Source organism: Pempheris klunzingeri, chromosome 17 (genome assembly GCF_042242105.1).
Source record: "Pempheris klunzingeri isolate RE-2024b chromosome 17, fPemKlu1.hap1, whole genome shotgun sequence".
Classification (NCBI taxonomy): domain Eukaryota; kingdom Metazoa; phylum Chordata; class Actinopteri; order Acropomatiformes; family Pempheridae; genus Pempheris; species Pempheris klunzingeri.
The window spans coordinates 13,137,676-13,157,850 of record NC_092028.1 but is presented as its reverse complement, the minus strand read 5'-3'; the positions used below and the strand labels follow the sequence as shown (position 1 = coordinate 13,157,850).

The window sequence follows — 20,175 nt, the reverse complement described above, 5'->3', positions numbered from 1 at the left end:
GTTGGCTACTTCTCTGTCTGTGCTGGCAGAAATGTAAAACTGTGACGTTTTGGTTCCGACCTCTATTTTTAAGCACCACAGTCTCCATTTACACGTGTTGGTGTCTATTTATAGCTTACTGTACACTTTTAGGGGGAACCTGTCATTTCTATTCATAGAACCTGATTTGAATAAATGTGTGTGTGTGTGTGTGTGTGTGTGTGTGAAACGCGTGATCCGTGCCTTTATTCAAACCTTGCTGATGAGATGGTTGCACAGAGACAGTGGAAAGATCTGAGTGAAGGAATGCTGCACTGCAATGATTGTGGCTTGTACTGACACACCTGTAACACACACACAGACTTTCCTTTGCTCTGACAAATCATGACATGCACTTGCTTGTGTAATAAGTCTATTTCATTCAACAACTTTATCCAAAAAGGAGGAAATTACACAAGTAGTTTCCTGAAAGAAACCTGATTTACCTGAGAGGTCTGTTCAGTCAGTAAACGGCAGACACAAAAGACAAGAAGAAGAGTTTTATTATAGGATTATCCTTGTGGTACACAATCCTCAGGCAGACAATGTTAACCAGCTCTGTGGTTTATTTTAAAGCCATACCCTCCCATCAATATGGCCCACTCTGTTGCAAGTCATGCCTGTGAAAACTTGGATGAAATGTATTAATTACCATGATGCTGAGGCTTGTGTGGCACCCTGAAACAGGCCTGCTTGTTGCTGTAACGTTGCTTTTCTCACTTACCAGGTGACATGACGGCAGCTTTCAGCAGGGGGTTGAGTGAAGTCGCTCTCTGTGCCCCCGACAAGCCAAGCCGCCTTGGTCACACCCTCCCTCACCTCCCTCCCCTCCCTCAGCTCTGCCCGCCATGTTCTGGAGGAGGAGATACGTGTAGCCTGGCTGTAGCTGGCTTAGCATTAGCAACACATAGCTTGGCGAAGGCGCAACAAGCACCCCGAACGCCGAAATAAGTACTCTATCTTGTTGTTTTGCCTTGAAATTGGCGAAACTCGTTTATGGGTTTATATCCCTGGACTAACAGTGTAGCCTGACGTAGCCCAAAAGATATGGTAAGTTAACGCCAGCTTTCAAGACAGTCGAGTTGTTTTGTTTTTCCAGGGTGTCCTGTAATCCAGTTTGCTCTGGTGATGTCTCCACCGAGCACCCGTCTTGGCTGTTAGCTTGAAGGAATGCTAACTAGCTTAGCATGCTAGTTTGCTGTCTTAGTGCAGAAAATGGGTTTGGGAGCTGACCGGAATGGTTGTATATCAAGGTGTAGGGTTGGTTGTGAATCCAGTGAACGGTATGTTTCGTGTTGCATTTAGATGCCGAATGATCAACAGTTCATTTTTTTTTTTGCCGAACCACTGGAAGGAGGAGATGTACAGCTAGCTAACCTAACATAAGCGTTGCTAGCTTTGATCCAACTTTTTTCAAAGCTAAGTTTTGGTCGCGTATCAGAAATCCACGGGTGGATCTCTGAGCGCAATTATTAAAGTCTGTGACAAAATCAAGCGCTACAGCAAATGTTATGAAACAAGCTTTAGTTGGGTTACACAGTTTGCCAACCACCCGAGTCAGTGTTCACTAACTAACTAAACCAGCGTAACGTTAAGCAAGTGAACGCTCGCTAGCTTATTTTGCTAGCTAACGACAACTACTTGTCTCAAGTTTGCACTGAACTTGCTAACGCTAGCTGTGAAGTAGCAAATGAGCTAGTTATTGCTCCAGATGTATTAAAGTGACTCTGCACAAAGTTAGATGTCCGCTACACCCAACATTATTTCACAATCCAGATAAGTAATTTGATATGAATATGTATACAAATGATTACGGCAGTTTATGTAGCCAGGAACTAATGTTAGCTAAAGCTGCTTTAGCTTATGTGCTATCAATCACATCGATTCGAGGAAGCGCAGTGATTTATTTTTTATTTTCCCCACTTTGTTTTTATTTTTTTTGAGAGCGATTTAATTGCCTTTATTTCCTCTCCCGGTGCAGCATGCTTGAATTGAAAGGACTTTTAAGTTGGATCATGCTATCGTGAGTCTATAAGGCAAAACTTGACGTCAATATACTTATTCAGATTTTGGGGGAAATTCTTTACGGTGTGGGCGCTGCCTGTTTACTCGTTCCGTTTCCAATCGGCTAACCCTGCTGGTGGGCAGGCAGGCACACAGTGTTGGCTCAAAGACGCAGTTGCAGGGTCTACTTTTTTTTTTTTTTTTTAAATATCGGGCGTAGTGGAAGATGCTGGTGTTTCGATGTGAGCTTTTTATTCAGAGCCGCACTGAGCGCATATAAACGTGGCCTGAGAGAGGGGCAGGGCTTTGTCTATTGTCAGGATGATCAGTCAGTCACAGTGGGTGACAGATGCATCATCACCGTCCTCCTCCCTTCCCTGACTTGGCTTTGTCTCTCGGCCAGCCAGGGAGGACAAAAGCCGGGGTGACGTGCTCATCAGAAGGTGGCTTCTCCTGTCTTTTCCTCACTGCGTCAGGATCGTTGCTCATCTCACCTCACTTCGACTCACAGCCACCTCAGTGCTTTTCTAGCACGTGTTAGTGGCTTGATTTTCTTTGGGTTAGACTTGATGCGATTGTTAGTTTGGCTTGTAGGAACTTAATCCTTGAGCAGCTGAGTGGTTCAGGATTAATTACTGGTGGTGCTAGCGGTTGCACTCGAATGACTGAAAAGAAGTAAATGGATGGTGAAGGAACCGGCTGGATAAGTTGATGTCACACTGTTGCAACCCCACCTTCCTCAACACACAAACTGTCACACACACAGGCACTCGGTTGTGCAAGCGTTCTATCTCCAGATCAGCTTTACTCTTGCTGTGTGGGCCTGGCAAGGTAGACCTGTTCTCAGTGTACTTTAATGCTAATCACAGTTCACCTAGCTTTTGCCAAGACACACCCAGACACTGGCGCAGGCACACACAGGAAAGGTTTGGCCCATGTTTGTGCATAGGACAGTTCACTTCACTTTCTTCTTTATGGACATTAACTGTCATGTTGGGCTGTTGAACTCTGGCAAATTCCTGAAACACTGGAAATGACTAAGGCAGACCACTTACATTGTTTTTCATGAAAATATAAATTTTCCTTAAGCTCTTTACTTTTTTGCACCTACTTTTTCAATAAATGAATGTGTAGATGTCACTATCAATATCACGTCACATTTGTTATTTGTCATGGCAAAAAGACGTTCCATGTAAGTCATAAATCTGATAATAATGTTATCAGGTAACTCACCACCAGTGCCTTATTTGGTTAAAACGGGATTTCATGTTGGACTTAATTTGAATTTCCTGACTTTGCATGCAATTGTCCGTGCTACTCTGTTGTCTTAGTCCACTGTCTAGGTGGTTTCTCTTCTCTCACCCATTCAAAAAATGTTGGCTGGCCTCAGACTCAGAGCCTCAGAGATTTTTTTTCATCACAGTAGACGAGTAGCCTGTTGTATAGTTGCAGGACACTGTCAGTTTTCTGCAGACTCTACAGTTCTGTCCATCTCTCAGGATTAATAGTCAAGAACTTGAGAGCTCGGCGGCAGAAAAGACCAAATATGTCAAAGTCAACATGGCTAGCAACAAAAACAAAACAAAATTGTTGATAAAGACTATATAATGACTATATAAGAGTATATAGAGAATCAAAACATTTAAATGTAATCCATTGAAAAAATTATATAGATAAAAAATAGATAAATCCCTATTGTCCCTTAGAATATGACACCATATCTCCTCACTATAAGGTTTACGATTGAGTTCGCTGGCAAAATAATAATATATGGTTTCCATAACAATCCAAGCAGAGGACAGCTGATCGAATTATAAACAGTATTATTATCAATGAGGTAACTGGACTGAATTGACGCCTGTGTTTACCTAATTTTGTTAATGACTTCTCAAATTTCCTCACCCACCATGTGTGTCAGTCAGCTACAGACGAACAGAGAGTAGCAGACCTGAAGGGGTGCAGTAGATGATATGTGTGTGAGTTCATCTGAAGCTGCAAGAAGTGGACTAAATTATTTTGGTGAATAGTTACCCTCCTATTCTAGTTTGACAAGAATGACAGGCTCGGGCATTCATGTATAATAAACCAGCGTTGACACATGAATATGTATTTCTACACAGATGCACACACACACACGCACACGCACACACAGCACTATGTACCGTCTCTTGTGGGTCTCGGTGCTGGAGGGATCTAAGCACAGAAGGGCTGAAGGAAGGCGGGCTAGCAGTGTCTTGTGGTGGGGGTTGTTCCGGGGTGTGGGGGTGTGGGACGGACAAGACAGACTCTCCTCTCTTCCTCCTGTCTACCATGGGTGAATAGGTGATTATAGCAGCAGATGTGTCATTAGGTCTGAGCTGTATTCATGCGGATGCAGGGTGAGGAGGAGGGTGACGAGGGAACCTTTTTTTGGGGGGGGGGGCATGCTCCACAGGAATCACATTTCACTGGTGTTAAGTGAATTTACGGGATGTGCCAAGTTGTTTTCTTAACCCCCCACCCCACCCCCCACATACACACACACATACACACTCTCGCACTCCTCGTTTCCTCACCCTTGTCCCCCCCAGCTGTCTTTCCATGGCATTGCTAGGCAGGAAGGGCCCTGAAAGAAACGCATACGCATGCTTGGATGTATACAGCCATTTGCTGCTCTGGAAATTGTGTTAAATGCAACAGTTAAAATTTGTCAGTGTGCATAGACGGCTAATCACTTTCACCACTTTTCCTCTATTCCCGAAAGCACTTGGTTGTGGGGCATGTCAATGCACGCTTGGTGCAGGGATCAGATTACTGAATAGGATAAGTCACCATGGGTCTCCCGAGATGGTAGTCAGGAACAGTGGGCACTAAAAGATCTCAGAAAGCCTAAGCTGCCATTCATCACGGGAAGCAATGATTTAAATGAGTTTGGTAAGTTTGTAGTTAATGTGAATGTATGTAACTGTGCCAATGTGATGCATGACAGTAGTGGGAGTTAAGAATGTGTGTCAAGACATTTTCCCTGAGTAAATAAAAGTAGACCAAACTCCTATGCTAATCTTGCAAAATGATCAAGCCCAGAAGATCCTGCTGTGGTGCGTTTGCATCAGGGTTCGATCTATTACAATATCGCAATTCCGTGAAATGGATTTTTCTGTCCAAGCAGCTCATTTCGCGTAAACATGAGGGCACTAAACCAATACATAAACGGTAAATGTGTGTTCCATAACTACGTGTTACATGCTAAAGTGACTTTCTCAAGAAAGTTTGCGTATGGAGCCTAGATGTGTAGGTCGCACAGCTGTTAATGTGTCTCCACGCGCTTTCCATACTTGTGTTCGTGTGTCAGGAAGTGATTAGTAGCCGGGCTGCTGCACTGAAACAGGACAGAGGAGTCATCAGTCACTCCTTTAGTCATGCTCAATGCCTTATCTCCCCCGCCACCCACCAAAAGATGGAAACAAGTTTTTACTCACACATTGCTCTGACGTCTCTCGTAGCAGTTATATTGAATGTTACTGTGCTGATGGGGGGGGAGTAGATAAAGGCTTATTAACCTCTAAATTGTTCAGGAACAGTGCCTGAACTTATCTGACTGAGTGAAATGCTCTAAAAACAGCTATTGCTTTTGTGCCCGTTTTGGTGAATCGCCTTTATATTTTCTCGGACTAAACCCCATTTTCACATGATGCTCGATAGAGGAGTAATATACATATCTCTGGAAAATGTCACATTTACACGACGGTCATCAAAAGCTCAACATAATCTCCACTAAGATAGGAATTTTTGAAATGTTTGGAATGCATTTAATTGTAACAGCCATGTAAATTTATAGTTTTTGTTCATAGACATATAATCTTGCCCTGAAAAAAATGCTCACACCTAATTAAGTATAGACTCTATGGCATTTATCTACGCATCCCATCAAGCATCACATTGGTTCTCAGTCATTTTGAGTCAACGGTTGAATGTTTTATGTGTTATGGTCCCATTTCTTGTCCTCCAAGCCCACCCAATGAGAATGAGTACATGAGTAATTTTACTCAAATTACTCATGTTCAACACCATGCCTTGTACTTTGCAATTGAGTCAGGTTACTGTAAACTCAAGATTACAAAAGTGGAAACACAGGTCTTGGTCACAGCACCCTTGTGCCATGTATAATATGAAGGAGGCAGACTCTCTGCAAGCGCATGGAAATTGCTTGTCTAAGTGTGAAAGTATGAAACATTGTTTTGTCTGGTTTCAAAAAGGAAGGCACTGCAGCTGCTCCCATGAATACAATTTAACTTCACAATCGTATTGTTTAGGTGTGGACAGCGGGATTACAATTGCATCTTTTAAGAGAGACACTGTTTAGACCTTTGACGTTACCAGACTTTTCATAGTATAAAACGGCATTCAGGAGAAAGTAATATAGCCTATTATTTTTCTTTTTCTTATGACTCTAACAAAAATTTGCTCTTTAATATGTTATTTTATTTATTTTTTATTTTATTTTATTCTTCCTTATTGTGTTACCTCTTTTATGTTTTTTTTTTTTTTTTCTCTCTTCCCCTCACTAACCTGTTACTTTCCTGTCTGTTCTAGGTGATGGCGTGGTCATGTGTGCAGCCAGCGCTGTGTGTGTGGAGATGGTTTTAACAGACGCTGTTCTGGAGGACTCAGGAACACTGCACTGGCCTGGAGAAGCCTCATAAACAAACAAACACACACACACACACACACCTGTACACAAGAAGATTTACACACGCCACCGCTGTGCCTCGGGAAAGGACACAGGCGCACGGAGACGTAACACAAGCTTCACCTGAAGCTTGCACACACACACACACACACACACACACACACACACACATCCGCTGTGTGTGTTAGCCTCTCTACCCACACATTTTCTCCTCTCCTGTGTGAGAGCGTACCTCGTATTTCTTCTTGTCTGTCCCATCTCCACCGCCACCATGCCAAGCTCCACCATCCGCCGGCAGATGAAGAACATGGTGAACAACTACTCTGACGCAGAGAAGAAAGTCAGAGAGGCCACCTCCAACGACCCCTGGGGCCCCTCGTCTTCGCTCATGTCCGAGATCGCCGACCTCACCTACAACGTGGTGGCGTTCAGCGAGATCATGAGCATGATCTGGAAACGGCTCAATGACCACGGCAAGAACTGGCGTCACGTCTACAAGGCGCTCACCCTGCTCGACTACCTGATCAAGACAGGCTCAGAGCGAGTGGCGCTGCAGTGCAAAGAGAACATCTTCGCCATCCAGACACTGAAGGACTTCCAGTACATCGACAGAGATGGCAAAGACCAGGGCATCAACGTCCGGGAGAAGAGCAAGCAGCTAGTGGTCCTACTCAAAGATGAAGAACGCCTCAAAGGAGAACGGTAAGAGCTTTATGACTCAAATTTGACCCAGATGTTAGCCAAAGTTTAAGGAGCCATACCTGATTCTGTGAGGAGGGGATTTAGCAGTGATAGAATATCCTCCATAGCTTTGACTTCATACTTTTTCTCATCCTCTAAAAGCCACCACTAAAAGTCAGTGATTTGAAACATCAGTCAGTAAAATTGCATGTTGTTCGCATCAGACTTTATTTCCCCTTCTTTCTGCTCCCTGCTCTGGTGCTGAAAGCAAGCGAGGCTGACCAAATTACTCCTGAACCGTACCAGACCCTGGCACAGCTTAATAAACAATAAATACTGTATTGGGTGTGTCCAATTTTATTACAGCTGAGCGAGAAGCTGTAACATAAAGCATCTCTGAGTCAACAACAATAATTTTCATCCTGAAGGAAAGCCAATACATAGCATTTTTAAGTTGGACTATTTTTTGCATAGAACTCTCTAAATGATACCATGGCAGGTTCAGCTCAGACCGTCCTGTGTGTGGACAGTTATTAATGGCTTTTGCTGCAATTGTGTCTGCAGTTGCAAGAGGCTGCTGTTTATCGGAACCTTCGAAAAAGCATCAACATTCACTGTAAAATTCAAAAGACAATCAAAACATCAGAGATGGGCTTTTACTGTGGGCTTTTCCCCTCAGAGTTTCATACTGCGGTTATGTCCCCTGGAAGCTGCGGTACTTTGGGGTGCACCTGTTGGTTCTAAGCAAAGATTGATCACCAGGAAGTCATGCTTCCTCAGATCCCCTCTGTGGTTTTGTCATTTACAGTGGGTCTCTACCACTGGCAAGAAGTGCAAACATGGCTACTGCACTTGAAAAATGGCTACAGTGTTGATGTATTTCCCATCTTAAGAGTTTTAGGCGAACACCACTCTGGACATGAGTCGCCCGCTTCAGTGATTGTCCATAAAGACTTTGCAGAGTAATTGAATTTTAAAAAATGTGATTAAGATGACACCTGCGCTGGTCTCCTACTGTTATGTCATTAGTTTGTGTATTTGTTGATCCATTTATTTTAAACACAATATCTCACACACAGATCAAATGCTTTATCGTTTGTTTGGCAGTATATTTAATTTCAATTAGTAATTTTGCTGCAGTATTTTAGAATTTAAACCATTTGAAATCCCAGTTTAAGTGGTTTCTCTAATAGACTTCATCTCATTATTTTTTTGTTTTAGGGCCTCACAGACCAATTGGCCTTTTGTGCCACATTCTTATTTGTCCTTTCTTGTGTGTCACACCAAGGACTCGAGTCAAGATGATTGATCATGTGCTATGCTTTGTCCTGCAAGGTCTCAAGCTTTGAAGACGAAAGAGCGTATGGCCCAGGTGTCCACAGGGAGCAGTCAGATGGGTTTTGGCCGAGGCTCATCTCAGCCCAACCTCTCCACTTCCTACAGCGAAGAGTACGGCAGGTCAGAGGGGTCACCTGCCTCCTACCATGGCTGTAAGTATTTGCTTATAGTCACAATATATACTCCCACACACGCACACAGGGCTCATATGTAATGCATGTAATACAAAATATCCCATTATACTGTATTGTGTCTCAGTTGGTGTAACTTTGGCCTAAATCCTAAAACCTGCCCCTCCCCCTGTTCTGTCTCTGGCTTGCAGTCCTGCAGTAGGGCTGCATTCCTCAGCACACACACACACACACACACACACACACACACACACACACACACACACACACACACACACACACACACACACACACACACACACACACACACACAAGAGGAAGCAGAGTTCACCCCCTCAGCCTCTATTCATCCACATGACAGAGGAATCTGCTCCTCTTTTCAGTGATACACTCACTCTTCCAGAGACACAGTGAGGGAGAGATATGGAAACACACAGTGACAGACGGTGCAATAAGGGAGACGTGGATAGATGAAGGCAGCACTGAGAGATACATGATGGAAAGAAAGCAGTATTCAATTAGACTTGGGCAACCTTCGACAAATTGTGATTAGAGAAGTGTGTTTTTCGTTAATGAAGTATGCACGCCATTTCATACATGTATTGACAAAATGGGAATTCAGTTACACTTGTTGGGCTCATTTTCTACTGAAAAGTTAGGAATGATATCACATATTCCTCTTTAAACAATTTAAGGCATAGTCACATACATATTTTATTGCATATTTGATGATATGTCATCATTGCTCTTGTGTTTCAGAATTCTATTAGCACCCATTTCTTCTAGTCCCAAATAGCTCATTGTAACAGCAAATGAGCTGTTGGAAACTTGACATAAAAGCAGTGTTCAAATGAATTGAAAGAAAGATGGAGGGAGAGAGTTGAGAAGAAGCAGAAATCCCAGTCAGGAAATGGGGTGACGCAGAGAGGGACCGAGGGGAAGAATGGAGAAGTTGAAATGAAAGAGTGAACATTGGCCTCTTTTCCTTTCATCCTCTGACCCCCCCAGCCCTTTGTGCACAGCAGGGTGCTTGTGTTTGTGTGTGTGTGTGCGTGCCTATGGGTGTATGAGTTTGTCGCCATGCACATGGTGTCAGCATGCGTGGATCTTCTGTGTAGCATGGAGCGCGGGTTCATCTTTGACTTTGCGGCCCACATTCCTGCATGTATGTTATGTTTTTAGTGTGTGGCTCGGAGGTGGAAGCTCCAGCAGCTGAGTCATCAGTTGAGAGAACTGATGGCGAGACTGGCCAATAGGAGCGAGACTGGGCTGCAGCTGTGGGTGTTGCCAAGCAGGATTTTTGGGATTCCAGTCAAACTTTCCGAGTATTGTTGTCCAGACAGGGTGTGAATGAATGGGCATGCAAGTGTGATTGTTGGTGTTAACCTAGCATAGCCCTAATCCCCAAAGTATGTGAAAGGGTCTGGTATTTGCTTGATTTAAGGTATAAAGATGTATCAAATATAATATACAGGTATATAGTCTTACTTTTCAACACCTTCTTCTTCTTCTTTTCTCATACTGATCGGTTACAATTGTAAAAGGTTTATGTCGCATGTTCATCTTGAAATTGATCGATTTTGAAATTTGTATTTGCCTTGTCATCCCACACACACACACACAGACGCGCACACATCTGTATGTGTGTAGTAGCTCATGTGTTAATTATCTTAAATGGATTCCTAAGCAGTATTTTCCCTGAGGTCAACCAGCTAATAATTAAAGCAGGTTTTTCTCTGCTTTATTGTTTCTAGTTCAAAAATGCCGTTTCAGTTCAGTCCAGCAGCTCAAATGGTTCAGTGCCTCTAAAGCTCAGCAGAAGTTCAGTCAACTTTGAATGGATCACTGCACACAAAACACATCAAACAATGAATGGAGTTCTCTTACTCAAATCAGCATGTTTAATATGATGTATGTATGATGTATGTGTTTGAGTCGAGGTTCCAGGGCTCCCAGCTATTTTCCTCAGTTTAACCCCAAGGTGTAAATAGAGGAGATTATTTAGATTTAGTGTCTTTCGTCCTTTTTGGTTGTCTCTCATCCACCTGGCCAACGTACAACACTGAATCTTTACAGCCTTTCGCACAAAGTGTCTGAAAACTCTATGAAGAAATAATGTTGCAAATTATTTGAGAGTCTTGAATGGATTGTCTCACTCACCAGGTTTCAAACGGCATATAATTCTTTCTCTAGAGAGACAAGAGACAGAGTGTCTGCAAATGTGGAGATAGTTAGTGGTTGACACCCTGGGATAAGAAATGCTGTGTGCTATTATCACCACATAAATCTACTACAGATGACATTAGTGGTCATCCAGTGTTCATCAGCCCATTTCACTGTCCCTGAAACTCGGTTCTCTGGGTTCAGAGCTCGAATTCAGTGTTTTGTCATTAAATGTAGCACCATTCATTCTTAGACGGTCACAGTGGGGGGGTTACAGACAATCCTAGCTGACACTGAGGGAGAGAGGGGAGCAAGTCAGTCACATTCACACCTACAGGCAAATTTTAAGTCTCCAATTGACCTAAACTACATGCCATTGTACTGTGGGAAGAAGCCGGACAACCTGCAGAGAACTCGCACAAAGGGTTAGGGTTAGCCTCAGCTGCCAGCGGGGTCACACCCCCAACTCGCTTCATGTGAAGCTAAACACCGCACCACCGACCCAGAAAATTAAGCATTATATATGAATGTTTCTGCTAGCAGGCTATGCCAGTGGGGAATGCCAAGAAATTGTGATTATCCTTATATGGTCCATTCCCACAGTAGTGGGCAAGAAACCAGTGTGTTTTAGTTGGCTCTGAGTTTTGTTTATTTGTCTTTCTGACTGTCAAGTGTTGTACTGTGTCGTTGAGTTCCCAGTTTAGTCCCTCTTTACGCTTAGTGGCTGAGAACTGTTGTAGAAGCCCTCTTTTACTTCTGAGTGAAGAAATGTACCTCCTGCTGCTAAATGGCACAGTGCACATTTTGTGCCTTGTTAAGTCGTCCATACACCCATATCATCCCAGCATATTTCGCAGGGTTACAGTGTCTCTGTAGGCATTAGTACCACTGTGTTCCCTGACTATTTAAAGCAGACATGTCTGATGTGGAGACCATGGCTGAGGTCCCACCAGCTAACTAAACACACCTTTACCCTTGGTCACTTTCCCTCGAGCCACACAGCCTGGAGCTAAGAAGAGATGGGTTTGAAAAGAAGATAATGATGATAATGATGATGATAATATATCAGTGAGGGCAGGATAGAAGTGAGCAAGGTGTCCAAGAGGGAGGCTGTAGTGGCAAGACAGACGCAGTGAATTAGTTATTAAGAATATGTTTGTCATTATTGGTCTTTTTTTTTTTTATTAGTCATGCCGAGTTGCAGCTGTAATGCTGCCACTACTGAACACATAATAGGATAATTTTGTTGACATACAAGCATATCCAATAAGTAATAAGTTGGCAACAGCTTTCTTCAGTCATTTCAAGGAAGGCTAAGCCTTTAAACAGTTGAGGGAAGGAAATATATTTTTAAAAAGCACTGCGTTTGCTAAAACCTGCTGATGTGACATCTGCTTCCCACAGACTGGGCAGGAGGATGTTCGTCAGTGTGTGAGAGATTTGTGTCAAATAGTGAAACTAACTGTCAGCGTTTCCCCCAAATCATGTTTGTGTGAGATTTTTTGTTTTGTCTCGGCAGTGAGGCCTTTATGTATTTTTCTCTAACCGTTTGCGTTCATTACAGCTATCAAGATGATGTAACATTATACACAAGATCATTTTTGTGTGTGTGTGTGTGTGTGTGTGTGTGTGTGTGTGTGTGTGTGTGTGTGTGTGTGTGTGTGTGTGTGTGTGTGTGTGTGTGTGTGTGTGTGTGTGTGTGTGTGTGTGTGTGTGTGTTTGGGAGTGTCCACATCAGCAGCAGAACATGTCCTGACCGGTCTTCGTTGTTTGGAGCAGAGAGAGAGAAAAAATGCGATGGAGGAGAGAGATGTTTATTATTTAAGTTGGAGAACATGAACAGCATTAAAGTCTGAGAGGAATTGTTTAAGTTTGGCCAAACATCCCACCAAAATTTGTTAAGATGCCGTTTATAATGGATAAAACAGCTTTGCATGTGATCGGTTGTACAGAAAATCCTGAACTGTTGTACAAACACCATTGAACACGTTATTCACACATGTAAAAAGCGGAGAAATGATGAAGCAGAAATAATGATGTCGGAGGTAAAGTTCAAGAATTGATGATGTCACCGTCCTGTCGTCACCTCCCACACCACGGTTCCCACAAAAACGGCAAAATAGCTGTTTCCATACCAAAAGACACACAGTCACACTTGGAATTAAAGAAAACAATCTACGTTAATGAGCGTCTTTTGGCATTGTAGCGTCTTTTTCCTGGCCGGATAGCCCGTGTGTGTGTTCACCACGTGCAGTGTCTGTGTTTTTTTGTGCTGCCACATGGCCTGATCTAATCCAATAAAGTGAATGGGCCTGTCGTTTCTTACAAGCTCACCGAAGGCCTCTAATCAGTCTCTCACACACAGCACACAGTATAACACACAGTGCAAATGGAATTCAAATTCTTTGCTAGACAGCACTGTGTGAAAAGCATCTCTGTGATTGTAATTATTACACCAGGGCTTGGTTTTGGAAGGTTAGCATGGATATTGTTTCAGTGTAATTATAACATACATATATATGTGACGTAGTTCCATGTGGCAGTGATGTTAACATATGTTCTGTATGTGTCTGTTAGCCACGTCACCCAATGCGGGTTCAGAACTGGAGCAGGCCAGACCTCAGACCAGCGGAGAGGAGGAGCTACAGCTGCAACTTGCTCTGGCCATGAGCAGAGAGGCTGCAGAGCAGGTACACAGATGCATGTGCTAAACAAGAAGCATTGGCAGAACATGAATCCGTGCGAGTTGTTATCCTCTCCTACTGTGCCTGTGTTATTTGACGACCGTGTACATTACATTTCAAAAGATGGCTTCACAGGAACCCATGAGTAATCATCTTTTATTTCATTCCTCTGTACATCAATACTTTCCGCTGTCCTGGGCTATTGTGCTGGAAATACACACACTTAAAAAGCTTCCTGAAACCCTCTTAATTATTTACCTCACCAATTAATCTGTTCCTCTAAGCCCCCGAACCTCAAAAGAGCTTTCCACTTAGACAAACATTTCTGAGTTGTTCTCCATCTTTTTGCCAAATTTGGGATTAGTGTTTTGTATATAAGAGCTGAATATGAAAATGATATGATCAGCAACTGCAAACAAGATGTTTAAATCAAATTAATTGCTAAACTTCATTTGGATAAACTCAAATAGAAAATTGAAAGAATCTTTCTTTTCTCACTCTGTTCTGGTTATGCTAACTGTGCTCTGGTTGTGTGTGTGTGTGTTTAGGAGGAGCGCATACGCAGAGGGGACGACCTGAGACTACAGATGGCCTTGGAGGAGAGTAAGAAAGAAGGTCCAGATTCAGTAAAACTGCCCAAGAAGAAGAAAGAGGTAAAATGCGATCGAAAGTGACTCAGTTGCTCAATTATCTTGACCATGCTCCTGAAATAGTCTTGTCTCTCCCCATCCTCTCTTTTTTTTTTTTTTTTCTTTTCTGCCTGACCCGGTCTGCTGCCTCAGTAACAGTAGTGAAACCACTAACTGGCAGCAGACTGCCAGCTCACTCATCATTATTCTGCCTGAATAGCAGGCTGACTGGAGTCTGAGAGCACGCAGAGCCAAAGTGATGAAGGAATACGGCTGCATGTCTGTGCTTCATGTTTTTTCTCAGCACTGACATCACCGCCAGTATGTCGGAATAGTATCTGTGCTAAAGAGGATAATGGCTGGCCAACAGATGGTCCTAACGGTTTTTGTCCTCTATTTCCCCTCCGTCTTTACTCGTCACATTCTTTTTTCCCCTCTTTCCTGCATCCCTTTTCTGTTTCTAACCCACTTTCTCCGTCCACTTCTAGCCACAGTCATCTTTGATGGATCTGATGGATGTCCCAGAGCCTGGTCCCAGTGTTGACCCTTGGGGCGCAGGGGCCAGGGCTGAGGCCGGGGCAGCCGCTGCATCAGAAGACCCCTGGCAGCCTTATGGTATACACACATACAGTGCACACGCCCTCACTGGCAATGGACACATCTTATAATATCTACACACTAACTGTCGCTGCTGAGAAGTATTCGTGTACAGAGTCATTTTTTCTGTGTGTGTGTGTGTGTGTGTGTGTGTGTGTGTGTGTGTGTTTCGTCTGTGCTAACCACCTGCAGCTCATAGCACTGTGAGTCTTTGTTAAATAGGAATGCTGCTCCACTGGCCCAGCAACATTACTGCCCTAAGAGGCAGGGAGAGGGGAGGGCGTTGGAGGAAGATATTGTGAGGGAAAGGAGTGTGGAGGGATGAGGAGGCAGGGAAAGGGACTTTGGGGAGTTGAGTCGTACTAAAGGGGAGATGAAGGAGGACAGATGAGCAGCACTTTTAGAATGAGTCAAGTCATATACACGCCTGCTATAGAACCTGCATGAAACCGCTTTACATTTTGCATGCGTCATCCAACACCCCTGTCCTTTCCCAACACTGAATCTCTCCCCCTTTCCCCAGGGTCTGCCCCTAAGTCAGCAGCCCCAGTGGACCCCTGGGGCGCTCCTCCTCCCTCTGTCCCACCCATGAAGAGCAATGATCCCTGGGCATCCAACTCTGCTCCTGCCTCTGACCCCTGGAGCTCTGCAGCCCGCCCCAAGACTTCCAATGCAGGTGACCATCAGGGAAGAAGTAGCTTTTATTTCAGGCATCATTTGCTACCTATACCAAAGAGGTTAATGTTTCACTGGTTAGTTTGTCTGGAAATTATGTGCTGGAGTCTTAAAGATATTTGGAGAATTTTTAAGTATTTATACAAGTTTTTAGTCTCTAAGTTTTCTCTGTTTTAAGAAATGAAAAAGATATCTAATCAGTGGCTGGCTAATGTCTCAAAGACTCGATGGCTGTGTCAGAATGGACACTTGCGTCTCTCAGTCACAAATGCTTATGCACATCTGCATGCTTTCACTTGCTTATTGTGTTCATTTGTCAGTTACTTTACCAAAATATCCATACTCATTCATACTTGTGTTGTCTGTTTCCATCTGTCTACGTATGCGTGCCTGCTGTCTATGTGGTTCTTGTCTGTGTGTGTTTGTGTGTGTGTGTATGCGTTGTCCCCTTTCAGGTAGCTTTGACCTGTTCAATGCATCCAATGGTACGTCCAAAGAGGACTTCTCAGAGTTTGACAGCCTGCGCTCCTCCTCCTCTGTCCCCACTGGTACTCACCCTTGTCTTCGTCTCTCTAATGACACGGAGTCTGTGTTGGTTTTTTTCCTCAGTGTCTGAAATGATGCCTGTCTGCAGATATGCTTCTGCGCTGGCACAGACACACATGTCTTGTCTTTTTATGTGAGTATCGCCAGGCCAGAGCAAAGACAGTGATGGGACCACCGGAGTCAAATTTTTTCAAACAGTTGATGATTTTCCACTACAAATGCAGTCAAACGCTGCCGTAAAAAAAAATAGCTGTTTGCTCTGGTCTGGGCCCATATCAGCGTGGTGTAATCTGATGCAGCTTTTATGTGTTTATTGCTGAGCACGTTATAAGACCTGGGCCATCCAGTTCATGGAATCTCTTTTCTGATCTGATGTGGTACTAGAATTTGGTCTGGTGCATCTGAACCAACAACAAATGCCCCAGAGTTTGAATTAAACACATGCACAACTCCATTGAAGTTGGTGTGTGTGTGTGTGACAATGGACAGTGTGGCACAGGTCTGAGTGTTTTTCCCTATGTGGATCGTCAGTCTCCGGGTGTGGGAGGGTGACATTGACTTTTTCTCCATCGTAACACAAACATTTGTGATACAGTCAAGGACAAGGTGAGAAGGAACACAAACACAGGCATGCAAAGTTACTTTTCCTTGAAAGGAAAAGTCTGTTGAAACAACAAGCCACCCTATCACCGTGCAGGCGGTAAAGGACACAAACCTCAGCTATGCTAAGGAAAAAGCCCCCTGCCGGAGGAGTTGCAGAAATGTTATGATTTAAATCACCTCCGGCTGAAATCGACAGTGTTTATGGGGTGTTAATTCACACTCGGCCTGTCTGATCTTATCACGAGCTTTGTTTTTGGCTCTGTTACGTCTCAGTTTCTGTTCTGAGAGGACAGTTTCTGTCTGTGACATTTCCTCTTGTGTGTGCGTGGCAGCTGGCATGCTGGGTCTGTGTGTGTCCATGTGTGAGTGTATTAACAAAGGTCTCTGCTGCTGTCTGACTGCTGCCGCAAAAAAACCCAAAAAAAACAGCCAGGCTGTCTGCCCCTGCTGTCCTCTCATAAAAGCATCTCCTGATCACTTTATTGTTATTCACTCAATTTTATTTCCCAGTTAAATGTCAGTGTGGGTGCTCACATGCAGGTGTAGGTGACAAGTGACTCAAACCGAGGAGTTTATGCAAGGCAAGAATAGGCAAAAAATACATCTCAGAAGATCTTGTAGACCTTTGCAGTGCAAATTGTGAGTGTACTTAGCTGTTCAGTATCACAAATGTAAACAGTCCTTTAGTATACTCAAGCCATGTGAAACTCAGGTTTACTGTGTTAGCTGTACCTAATTATAGAGTTGTGACCTCTGCAATTCAAGAGTAGTTAAGAAATATGTTCTTGTATTCATGATGTTTCCCTGCTTTTTTTTTTTAATGTCCTTGTTTCCCTCAAAGAGAAGTTCAGTTTTTCATCAGCTGCTTTTTGTTCCCCAGGTGACGGGGGCATAGCGTCCTCTGTCCCCTCCCAAGCCAGTCTTGCTAGCAGTGGCAGCCTGGACCTCTTCGACCCCCTGCCCACCTCCATGTCTGCCACCACAAACCCAACTAGAAAGACTCCAGAGTCCTTCCTGGGTCCCAACGCTGCCCTTGTCAATCTGGACTCTCTGGTGACCAGACCAGCCCAGCCTGCACCAGTCGTCAACCCGTTCTTAGCTTCAACAGGTGGGTAGACGACGAGAAAATATGAGTTGTTCTCAAAACTTGAAATGCTGTCACTCTAAACACTTCCTAGCGTTTTTACAGACCGTATGTCATCTAGTATTTTAGAGATGTTCGCTCTGAGCAGAGATCACCAACCTGTCAGTCTTTCCGAGCAGATCTTTAACACTAGAACTGCTGCCAGTGGCCATTCTGACCATTTAACTGCCAAACTCTATCACTTATGATAAATTAAAACAGTGACTCATTTATTCTGTCAGGATATATTACATCTGGCAGCAGTATTTTTATGTTGGATGATAACAGACACATATCCTAATCATATGTTAGGTCAATCTAGCATTACTCAGCAAAAGTCATTAAATATACCTTGTAATGGAAGCATTTTATTTCCTTGAGGCCATGTGCCAACTTCTGCACTACTCTGTTTGCCCTCAGTGTACTCTGCAGTCAGCTACATGAACTTCCTGTTTTCCTGCTGGTGTTCCTTTTGTGGGATGGGGGCACTAAACCCAGTACTAGTGTATCACTTTGATAGATTTAAGGCTGTAAGTGATCCTCAGTTGGAAAAGGTCGGTGACCTCTGATGTCAGAAATGAGTATTTCATCTAAATATACAGACAGGCTTTTTTTAAGCAGGTAAACACACTGGTTAAGTCGTAATGATTAGGTAACAGAGTGTGCTAGCCAGGACGTGTAGTCTGTGAGCCAGCAGACTTGGATGTCCACGTGCAGGCCTGAACACACACAGACACACACACACACCCATCTTGAATGTTGAATCATTGACCCTGCCCTGTCTGTACTAGCTGTGAACTCTGAGGTCAGAGACATGAACCACACCAAGTTACTTTCATGAAATGAGTAGCATTTTAAAGTAAGAAGTAAACATGTAATTCTACCCACCACAATAATATTTGCCTTTTATTGCAGAGCTTTAAGTGGACTGTCTCTGAGCTCAGTAACATTTTCTTTCTATCTTTCTTCCTTTACCCGTCTTTATTCAGGTGGCTCTGCTCCAGCAGCCCACGCCAACCCCTTCCAAGTGAGCCAGCCAGCCCCCCCCACCCTCAACCAGATGCGGGTCAGCCCCATGCCCTCCGGCTTCGGCAACATGCCCGAGCCCATGTCCCTCTCTTCCATGCCCGCTCAGCCCATCACCATGGTCCCCCTGGCAGGGATGGCGCCCATGGGCCGCGTGATGCCCGGAGTTGGGGCTGGCGCCATCGGAGGCGTGGGGGCGAACGCGGGGATGAGTGCGGGGATCCCGGCCTCCATGTCCATGCCCCAGCCCCTGATGAGCATGCCACCCCAGGCTGGGACGCAGCCCACCGGAACCACCAACCCCTTCCTTTTGTGAGGGGGTGACTTGCCCCAGAGTAACCCCCTCCTCTCTCTTTCTCTCTTCCACTTTGGCTCCTTAAGAAGCTTCAGAATGAACACGGAGATGTCTTATCCCAGCTATCCCTTTATAACCAACTCCTAGCCAGGTCGTAGTTCCAGCCTAGTTCCCTACCATAACACACTCCTTTACTCCCTCGTCCTCTGTCTCTTTCTCTCAGTGCTACAAGCTGCCTAGTCCTGTGTGTTCCATACTGATCTGACGATGATGTTGATGACCACAAAGAGTTTGCATCTGTCTACAGACTTACTGAGTAGCAGTGGTGTTTACAGTTTTTCCACAGAGGCAGGACAGGACCCGGTGTCTCCTCCCTGTCCTCCTCGCCTCCTCTCCCTTACTTCTTTCCTTAGGATTGCTCCTTTTTTTCTTCTGTGGTGGAGTGACAGGAGAGTCTGACTATACTAATGCCAGGATCTTTATCTCTTCAGTAGAGCTAATCTTTTATAAGCCCTGTCAGCTGGTGTGTGTTTGTGTGTGTGTGTGTGTGTGTGTGAGTGCACATCTCAGTACTTTTACACTGTGTATATTCCAGTGGGTTTTACTTACACACACTGGAGTAAAGATGAGAGATAGTCAGATGTGTTTATACTCGTGTCTGTATGTGTGTGTTATTAAGCAGGGATTTTGCACAATTTTTTTTTCTTTCTTCTTTTTCTTTCTGCGACTGTTGGGCTCACCGTTACACCTTAGCTAAGGGAGGGAGGCTGGCCACTAACATGGCCCAGACGTCACACTGCCGCGGCCCTCAGCAACACTCTGTCACAACTCTCGTCTGGTCACTTCCCGTCTACTTGGACCTTTTTCCCCCGATCCTCCACATGAACTCTGACCTCCAGCGGTCACAGGATGAAACATGAATGAACATTTATGAAAGGAGATGATGAACCCCTTGTGGTAGGGGTGGAAAAGATCCGCAAGCGCAACTTTTGT

The 20,175-nt window shown here is 44.2% G+C and overlaps 1 protein-coding gene across 3 annotated transcripts; it reads left to right on the top strand.

Moving 5' to 3' along the window:
• The first annotated feature begins 925 nt into the window (after nt 1-925).
• epn2 (epsin 2) lies at nt 926-20,175 on the top strand. Of its 3 annotated transcripts, none has more exons than XM_070848574.1 (10): nt 926-1,068; nt 6,595-7,393; nt 8,708-8,862; nt 13,582-13,694; nt 14,237-14,341; nt 14,806-14,932; nt 15,438-15,590; nt 16,045-16,074; nt 17,619-17,846; nt 18,851-20,175. In XM_070848574.1, the coding sequence occupies exons 2-10, from the start codon at nt 6,963-6,965 to the stop codon at nt 19,201-19,203; spliced, it is 1,695 nt and encodes a 564-aa protein (XP_070704675.1). In that variant the 5' UTR covers nt 926-1,068; nt 6,595-6,962; the 3' UTR covers nt 19,204-20,175. The 3 variants fall into 3 exon arrangements, with proteins under 3 accessions (XP_070704675.1, XP_070704674.1, XP_070704676.1); XM_070848573.1 differs by having other exon boundaries at nt 16,045-16,137; XM_070848575.1 differs by lacking the exon at nt 16,045-16,074.

Excerpts from the sequence above, each read along its gene's own strand:
- epn2 (XM_070848573.1), top strand. The coding sequence starts at position 6,963 with ATGCCAAGCTCCACCATCCGCCGGCAGATGAAGAACATGGTGAACAAC. Across the intron at positions 14,933-15,437 it reads AGACCCCTGGCAGCCTTATG|GGTCTGCCCCTAAGTCAGCA; the intron begins GTATACACACAT and ends CCCTTTCCCCAG. Across the intron at positions 17,847-18,850 it reads CCCGTTCTTAGCTTCAACAG|GTGGCTCTGCTCCAGCAGCC; the intron begins GTGGGTAGACGA and ends GTCTTTATTCAG.